Source organism: Mustela putorius, unplaced genomic scaffold, assembly GCF_011764305.1.
Source record: "Mustela putorius furo isolate JIRA1106 unplaced genomic scaffold, ASM1176430v1.1 tig00003846_pilon_pilon_pilon, whole genome shotgun sequence".
NCBI lineage: Eukaryota > Metazoa > Chordata > Mammalia > Carnivora > Mustelidae > Mustela > Mustela putorius.
The window spans coordinates 4,485,325-4,495,288 of NW_025421999.1; the positions used below are offsets into that span (position 1 = coordinate 4,485,325).

At 37.6% G+C, this 9,964-nt stretch overlaps 1 protein-coding gene across 2 annotated transcripts in view; it reads right to left on the reverse strand.

Moving 5' to 3' along the window:
* RIPK2 (receptor interacting serine/threonine kinase 2) overlaps positions 1-9,752 on the reverse strand; it is a 29,934-nt gene extending 20,182 nt beyond the window's left edge. The window contains exons 1-3 of one of the 2 annotated variants that reach the window (XM_004766972.3): positions 9,303-9,752; positions 5,436-5,589; positions 3,215-3,370 (exon numbers count right to left, since the gene is read on the reverse strand). In XM_004766972.3, coding sequence (XP_004767029.1) covers positions 3,215-3,370; positions 5,436-5,589; positions 9,303-9,475 — 483 coding nt within the window. In that variant the 5' untranslated portion in view covers positions 9,476-9,752. Of the gene's footprint in view, positions 1-3,214; positions 3,371-4,839; positions 4,914-5,435; positions 5,590-9,302 lie in introns of those variants that run through there. The other variant, XM_045063142.1, reaches the window with a different exon arrangement.
* Between the last annotated feature and the right edge of the window lie 212 nt (positions 9,753-9,964).

Genomic DNA, 9,964 nt, shown 5'->3' on the forward strand with positions numbered 1-9,964 from the left:
ATGGCATGTGCTGAGCAGGTGTCAGTTAATAAAATAGACTAAATTTCAGTCTTCATGGAGTTTATATTCTAATTGGGGGAGAGAGTCAATAAACACATTAATAAAAATATTATGATGGATGGTGAAAAATAATATGAAGAAGCATAAATCAAGGTACAAAGACACAGAGGAACTGGGTGGATCATCAGAGAAATCCACTCTGAAGATGAGGGAATAAGCCAGGAGAACTGGAAAAGTAGTCAAGCAAGGTCTCCTGATTACATTTTTTTCTTTTTTCTGATGATATTAAGAACAAAATGGAGAAATATGGGCAGTATAACCGTTCTTTCATAAGTATTCCACACAAAATTAGTGATTATTCTCTAAAAGTGCTAATTAAGGATTGATATTGACCTGGAGGGAGGTTCTAAGCACCATGTTATGTGGCTCTGATCCAAGTACTGGTTAATATTTAATTATGACTTAAAGATACAAAAACTAGCTAATTAAATCTAAGGATGACACAAAGCTGGGAGACAAGTTAAAACCTTGATCTACAGAAATAATTCTGAAAAAGATCTTAAGAGGCTGAAGTGATCACTCAAATCTAACAAAATAATATCTGATCATGTTCAAAAAGTATTCTGTAAAGTACATGATAAGGAGATGTGGCTTAAGTAATAATACCTGAATAAAAGAACCTCTCAGGGCTTGTTGATGCTAAGCCTAATTTAAATGTTGTGATATGATCACCCCCCCCCCCCAAGCCAATGAATCATTGAGTATTAAAGTGCTTAGGGACCAGGGAAATGACACTTCCATTCAAGTCTATATTCATAAGGTCATATTAGGAGTATTTTTTTTCATTGTGAGGATAAAAATTGAACAGAGGTTTAACCCTAAAGCATCTGGATAGCACCTGCAATTAAAACAAATGTAATGAGGAAACTGGCTGAAGAACTAAGGATATTCAAAAGAGAGAGAAGGATAAACACAAGTGTATGTGAGGGACAGGGAGATTACAGCCATCTGCAAACACTGACAGGACCGTCATATGGAAAGCAGAATTGGACTTATTCAGTTTATCACAAAGAATAGAACTAGGACCCATGGATGAAAACAAAGGGAAGGCATTTCAATTGATCATATAAGAAAATGTCACAATAATTTAAGTATGGATATTAAGACTCCCCCGTCATAGACTAACTGCCTTGGGAGACAAGGGACTATTATAGTGAGTATCCAGGGACTTACTGACCATTAAGGCACTTCCACCTATGTGGTTATAGGTGATATAATACATTGATGAGTTTCTTTTTTTAGTATTATTGAGATGGCAGCTTGCTTTTTTCCCTTTCCCCTCCCATTTTATTCTAGGGAGATGAAGTGCCTTTAACAGAGGTTTTTTTTTTTTTTTTATTTAACTTTTCTCACATTTTTTGTTTAATTTTTCTATTGTTCTAACTTCCCTGTTATTTTTTCTTTGAACATTTTTGACATTTACAGTAATCTCCAATTACACATATTATTATAAGAAGTATAGCAAAATAACACAAAAATAAAGTGAGTTACATTTAGTATTAGTTACTTAGCAACTACTTTTTATTTGCTGTCATCAGAAACAGGGTAAACTATGAAATCACTACTACATCTGGTGCCTTTAGGCACCTAAATCTTATGCTTTCTACAAAAGTTAATTCAAAGTGGATCCTAGATTTAAATGTAAAACATAAAAATCTAAAACTTTTAGAAGATAACACAGAAGAAAATCTTCAATGCCTATGGCTTGATGAAGGCTACTTAGATATGACAGCAAAGAATCACCATAAAGGAAAAAAAAAACCTGATAAATTGCACTTCATCAAAATTAAAACTTTTCTTTGTGAAAGATCCCTTTGAAAGGATGAAAAGAACAAACCACCAAAGGGGAAAAAATATTTGTGAACTACATATCTGATAAAGAACTCGTATCTAAAGATTTTAAAGAACTCTAAAAACCCAATAATAAAAATCCAAAGGGTCCTATTAGGAAATGGGCTTAAGACATGAAGAGACATTTCACTGAAAAGGATATATAGGTAGCAAATGAGAAAGTGTTCAACATCATTAGCCATTAGGAAATGGAATTAAGACTTTATGAGCTATCACTATATACCTATTACAGTGCTAAAATAAAAAAAATGTGACAATACCAAATGCTGGTCAGGATATGGAAAAGACAGGTCAATCATACATTGCTGGTAGGATGTACTAAGGTATAGCCCCTCAAAAATAGTTTGGCAGTTTCCTAAAAAACTAAACAAAACCTCATCCAGCAGTTGCACTCTTGGACATTTAGCTAATGGAACAAAAACTTATGTTCGTTCAAGAAGCTGCATGGGACTGTCTGTAGGAGTTTTATTGTAACTGCCAAAGACTGGAAAAAAATACAAATACCTTTCAGTTGGTCAATGATTAAACAATTTTGGTATACACATACCATGAAATACCATTTATCAATAGAAAAGAACCACTATTGATATAAGCAACAACTTGGATGGATCTCAAAGGTTTTATGCTAAGTAGATAATGCTAATCTCAAAATACCACATACACGGTATGATTCCACTTATACAGCATTTTCCAAATGACAGAATCAAAGAGATGGAAAACAGATCAGTGGTTGTCTTTGGTTAGGGATAGTGGAAAGGGAGGAGATGAGTGTGAATATAAAGGGGTAGTATAAGTGATATATTTATGATGATAGAGTAGTGCTGTATCTTGCTTGCTGTGATGGTCACATATATGCTAAAGCAACCCAGAAACTATATACATGCATTGTACCCATGTCAAATTCCTGGACTTGAAATTGTACTGTGTTATTGTAATTATATGTGTAATTGAATTGTAATTGTATGTGTAATTGAAATTGTACATGTGATGTAATTACTGGTAGAAACTGAGCGACAGGCTCATGAACCTTCTTGTATATTATCTCTACAACTTCCTGTGAATCTATAGTAACTGCAAAATCAAAAGAAAAAAAAGGCTTATTTGATAATTTCAGTTAAGGACATAATGACTTTGTATTTTGTACCATAATTCTATCTATCTCTGGGGCCTAGGTATAAATAAGCCTCTGAAGATGGAAGAAAGGACAATGAAGAAAAGAATTATAGGCTATGGAAAACAGGGTATTAAATGGTTAGTTAGAGACAAAAAACACCAAAAAGTCTTTAAAACCATAAGTAATTACCTTAACATGAAATTCATTATCCAATAAGATATTTTGAGTCTTTAAGTCATGATGAAGTAGAGGAGGATTCATATTGTGCAAGTAGTTTACACCCAGTGCAATTTCATGCAGGATGCGAAATCTCAGTGGCCAAGCAACATCAGGATATTCCGTTTTCTTCATAAACATGAAAACAAACAAAATGAAAATTAAGTGACCATATTCACTAAATTTCCACTTAGAAAATTAAATATTCCATGTGGAAATACAGTATAAATAAAGGTCAGGACATATGTTCATTTTTATTACATAGTATCATGGTATCAATTTGACATTATTTAACATCCATGTATATCTTAATTTCCTCAATTTTAGAAAAGATAATAATGACTTTATAGTACTGATACTTTCTTTTAGTTTATGTTAGTAATACAACTACATGATATTGGCTCTTCTTTCTTCATTTAACATAGTTTTCAATTTTTTTCTTCTTCTGTGTAATACCCAAACACTTGTCTATATTCACACCTATCTCTTATTCTATGGTTCATATGAAGTAACTTACCTGCACCTACCCACCCACACACACACACAGAAAATTTCTTTCTAGTACATACCAAACCACCAATTCAAAATTCATAATTTAAGTTTCCTATTGATATAAAATCATACCTTACTATAATAATCATTACATCAATTAAAATTATGACATTACATTCATTTATTAAGCATGAATATCCTATACTTCTTATCATATAATTTTTATATTCTAGCTTGAAAAATTAGTTCTTGGGAGTTTTGCCTTTGTGAAAGAGAAAAAGATCATCTTCATTTTTAAGTGTATACAATACAGATATATTTAAAATATAATGTGTTACATATCCTGGTACTTACAAGTGATATTCATCTGAACTATCTGAACATAAAAGTTAGTGTACCTTCCCAGGAGAATGAACATACTTAGAACAATTTCTTCTGAAAATTATGTAGTTCAAAAGAGTCATAAGACCTCTGTGCAGTATAGTATCACATGGAGGCTTTTGATTGTGGAGACAGAGGTAGAAGAACACTCACTCTATATTATAATTCCTTCTAGGGGTTGGGAGTCCCTTGAAGGAGGCTCTTTAATTTCTAATGGGCTCCAATTTTGGGCATCAGAGTATCTAATAGGTACTGGGGTGTGAGAAGAAAATATCAGAATTTTTATTTATATTCATTTTTTAAAAAATGAAATTTTGCTTAAGTAATATTTGTATCTTGATTATTGTGTTAGTTATACAAATCTTGTACACAGACATCAGTTACTATAATCTCTCCTTGTCTCAGGTGGTCTATCATAAATAGTGATATACTTTGAAATAAAGAGGAAGTCACTACATGAGTGGCTGACAGTGGCACCCATTCTCTCTTATTGCTTACAGAACACTGTGATGTATCAGAATTTAGGAGCATCCCCTAACTGGATTATACAGATCACGTTACCAGGTTTTAACTAAACTAACACTCACAAAACAGACCAAGTGATTTAAAAAAGATTTCTGGAGAAACTGCAGGTTGCATACAGTATTAATAATATAAGCTCAAGCGAACAACAATAGATGATGAATACACACAATTTGAGACTAAGGATCCACAAATTTGCTTACTGATAAGAATGAGGGCCCATCCCTCCAGTTTGCTCACTGATGAGATTCACAGTCAAAGCCAGAGTAACTAGTACCTGGATAAAAAGGTAAATGGCTCATTCCATTGTCCATCATTGGAAAAACCAATATATTTGGTATTCAGAGACAGACTTAATTGACCTATTCAGAACTTTATAAACTGGTATTATAAACATTTAATTTGAATCCTAAATTGTTTTTAACATAAAATAAAATCTAGCTTAACTAACAGGACAGTGTACAGAGTTTATCTCTGTAGTGTACAGAGTTTGTCTCTTCTCTCTGCCTCCCCTACCTCTGTATATATACATGTAGTTACTGGAATTCAGTTTAAACCTCAGGATCAATAACATAAGCAAAAGAACCCCAGTCCCACAGAATGCACGGCCTGAATCCCTGGTATTTTTAACAACACAAAAGAAGCCATAAATTGTCCCAACTTTATCACTGTAATTGTTTTCCATTATTCTTCTTTTGACTCAACTACATCTCTCCAAATAATCTGATCATATGTAAAACCAAAACACCAGACAGCTTGAATAACAGAATTATAGCTACTAAAAATGCACAATACTTACCCTATGGAGGAGTTCATTTAATGATCCATTTGGCATATATTCCGTTACTATTCCCAAAAATTCAGGCTCATTGCAAATTCCCAAAATTGGAAGAATGTAACTAAATCTAGCTTTGTGTAAAATTTCAGCTTCTCTTAAAACATCATTTCTTTCACTAAAGAAAGAAAATGTATAATTATTTCAAAGTAATGAAAAATATACAATGATCATGCCTATAACATTAAGATTAGATTGTTTCCCATTAATTGACCTCATGTAAATTATGCAACTTCTCTGTCCCTTAGAATCTTCATATTTAAAGTAGATAATATCCACCCTATATACATTCCACAGGCCTGTTTAGAGACTATAATAACTTCTCTGAGCCACTGACAGAAAAAAGTGCTGTATACACAGGTTATTATTATACTTTCCTGGGAATAAGAAAGAGCACAATATTTGAGTAAGTTTATAAAGTACATTGATAATAGAATTATTGCTGTTTGAATTAATTACAGTTTATGTTGTACTAGATTATATTTGATTAGAGTATTATACTAAATTTCATGGTTGCATACCTTGTGCATTTTTTCCAGACATTTAAATAATAAACTTAAATGTTATAGATTTAAATGACTATATGATAATAGTTGCATAAGAGTCAAAAATGCTTAGAAATTATACAATGGAACTCAGGAAAAGACTTCACCTTTCTCACTCATCTGCATGTCCTTAGGACCTGAAACAGTACCCAGTACCTGGTAGAGATCTAATAGATATGTATCAAATGTATTCTAGGAAGTTACTAGTGAAGGTTGTGTTTGGAAAACGGCAGATTGTTTAATACGAGTAAGGATACCTAAAAGAGCATGTGAAAGGAATGAAGGTGAATAGGGTAGGCTAGAGCCTCATCTCAGAGCCCTAAAGTCAGTTAAAGATATTTACAATCTATTTGGTAGTTACCAAATTGTGACTGTATGTTTTTGAGAAGGGTAATGATATGAGCAGAACAAACTTTTAGGATTATTAACTTAGCAGAAGGATGTTGGATCAGCAGAAATGGGCAGAGTTTGAGTCAGGAATTAGAATATTACAATACTAATTAAAGATGTGAAGCAATGAGAGTCTAAATCTATAAAGGTCACAGTGAAAATGGAAAGAAAAACACTAGCTGAATAGAATGCCCAGGTGGTGGTAACTAAGATAGACATATTTAAAAAAAAAAAAAAAAAGCAAGGGAATTGGAGATATCACTGGTTTTTACCATGGACAGATGTGTTAGTAGCAGCAATAACAGAACAGAAAGTTTATTCGGTAAGCAATGATATTTATTGGGTAAACAATGATGATTACCACTCAAGCTCTGGATGAATGTCTGTTGAAATAGGAAAACAACAGACATTCCACACCAGACTATGAGGTTTGCTCTAAAAGCAAACGAAAGGCAACATAAAGCAAAAATCTTACTTATGTTCTAAATAGATCATATATTTTTTCTGAAATTCAAGAGTTACAAGCGAACATAAAGTAAACACCTTTTTCCTTCTCCCTGTTCTTCAGCCGCTTAATACTTCAACTGTGAGGCCACCTATTATTCAGTTTATGAGACCTGTTTTAATTAAATTTACCTTCCCTAAATTGAAACAGTAAGAGATGGAGGTCAATAAGACTACATCTTATTGTTAGCACTTACAGGGAGACAGAGAATGGACTTAAAGATTTCTGGATACACTGGAAAGAAAAAACAAAAACAAAAACCATAGAGAGAGCATGCTGGTGACGTCTCAGTGATATTTAATATACTTGCGCTATCTCTCATTAAGAATATCAGGCATTCTTCCTTCTACTGTGATCCCATTATGTGTCAGCCACTTTATATGTACTATCATCCGAAGACCAACACTCTAAAGTTGGTTACCTTAACGCACTCTATATGAGGGCACTGAGGCTCAGATAAATAATTTTCTAATAGGCCAACATTAAGCGGCAGGGTTGGAGTCAGACTTGAATTGCAGTTGTGACACTCCAAAGCCTGTGTTTTTTCCTTCCACTGCTTGATCAAAGAAAGGAAAGGATCAAGGAAACTTCTTGAATTCAGATTTCAGGAGGACTGAGTGAATGGCAAAACAGAAAAAGCCAAAAATAAATAGGTCTAAAATGGATTTTATATTTTTAAAAACAAAGAAGTTAAATACAGCTTTCACAGATATAACACCAAAATACCCAAATCAAAATTTCAGTCACAAAACAGTTATGTCATCCACACCGTGTTTGAAAAACCAATCAGACACATCTACACATAAAGTGGAGACTGTTGCGGAAGGGCCACTCATTGGGCAGAAGTCAGATTACAGGGAATGACTCACTGATCACTAAAATAAGAACGTGTAACTGCACATAAACTTATTTTCATCCAGATGGTGTCAAAGAACAATGCAAACCTTTTCCACACCAGAGCCCATGTGCATGCATTTATTATTCCCACTTTATAAGTGAGGAAATGGACACCCTGTGAGTCAACTGCATAGCCTAGTTCTATATTCAGATTCCATGAATACTGCTAATGTTAACATCTTAGGTAACAGGTGGGAGAAAGAACCTGATGCAGTAACGCCAGAGGGTTTAGCTTGTCCTTATGACATCTTTGACAACAGAATTGCCACCAATTTCCTTAAGAATTTTAGGTTATGAATATTGCTAATGAGAATAGAAAGGGTTAGAGGAACAGCCTCCAAAATGGGAAGATCAACTTGCTTTAGAATACCTAAAGCGTCCATTAGGGTTAGATATCCATAAATTTACATAGCTGATGCTAAAATATTTTCAGCCTTTCTAACTAACCACCACCCTTCAAACTTGACTACATATACATGTGCACATTCGCCCAGCACTTGCTCCACAGAACTCAAGGCCCATGTGAAACAGACACCACATCTTCTCTATCAGTAGATCTGGATTATGATATACAAAAAGTGGGAACACTCTCCAGGGGTGTCCCAAATTTACTGTGAGATCTGCCCCCCCCCCAAGCCTGATAGCAAAACAGTAAAGGAAAGCTACAGGCAGATGAAAGGCCAGTAACATTGGCAGGGCTGAAGCTGAGGGATTTATCTGACACTGGATACTAACAGCCTCTGACCAATCAGGCACCCAGCATGATAAATTCTGACATTAGATATAGGGGGAGGAGAGGAGAGTGTTGCAATCATGGATGTTAACTCACTAAGGACTGAATGCAGGGCCTAGTTAAACCTCTACTGGAAGGCAAATACACAAGACTAATGACTAGCCCCACTGACTGATACATTCGATCACAGGTCAATCAATGGTACAGGATTGAAACGTTTTTCTAGAAACAGAAACTAATACTAACTTTCCCTTAAAACCCAGGCAGTGCACGGAAATTGTGCAGGACGTGAGAGACATTAAAAAATTTCTGGTCTTAAGTTTAATTGTCTTCTGATTCAGTGTATTGTTAGCAAAATAATACACTTCTCTGGGGACAGGCTTCGCTGGGAGAGAGGCAGGAGAAACTGGACCAAATGGAGTCTGGTATCTACACTTTCATGACCATACGTAATAAACCACAAACAAAACAAAAACAACCAAAGGCCCACACCGAAACACCCTGACTTTGTGTCGGGAGAGAGGAAGCCCAGGAGTAAGAGGGACGGAGAAGGGGAGGGCAGTGGAGAGAAGAGATGAGCAGAGGAATGCGAAAGGTGCATCTTGAGAGAAGCCAGTTCTCCCCACCATGCAAGCCCCCAGGCTTGAAGGGCTGCCCAGAGGTGACGAGAGGCGGGGCCGACCCCCGAGCGGAGCCGCCGTTTGGGATCCAGAGCCCGCTGGCCCGGGGCTGATGTTCGGGACTTCGCGGGGGTGTCCTACCTGTCGAGCAGCGGGGTGTGGATGTGCAGCTGCTTCACGGCCACCTGAACGCGCCAGTCTGCGTGGCGGGCGGACGACACGGTGCCTGAGGCGCCGCGGCTCAGGTAGCGCAGGTCGGCGAGCTTGTGGCAGGGAATGGTAGGCAGGGCGCTGCAGATACCCTCCCGGTTCATGGTCGCGAACCGCGCGGGCGCTCAGGCCGCGGGCCCGCTCTGGGTGTGCCCGGCGCTTCGGCGGTTTCCGGGGCTCGTCGGCTGCGCTCGGGCGCCCGCACCCGCCCCCCTGTGCGGGAGCTGGAGCGGCCAGGCACTTCTCGCGGCGGGACACTAGGTCACGAGGCAGCCCATGCCACGCGCCAGCCGCTGCTTTTCTGGAGCCGGAGCGGACTTTTCTTTTCTGGGGACCGGAGTTTACTCTACCCGGGCTACGCGCAGAGGAGGAGCTTCCTCCCCAGACCCGGCCCTCCCACCCGAGCCGGACGGTCCGGGCTCCTCCCTCCCGAAACTTCTCAGGCGACGAAAGCGGCGGACGCTGGGGGCGGGGAGAGGGGCCCCGGCCGGCAGCCCTCCTCACTGGCTCTCGGCTGTGCCCGGGTTTGTCCGCCTCGCGGCTTACCACCCACGCTCTGGGCGACACCCGCGGGGCTGAGGCGGGATTTAGGG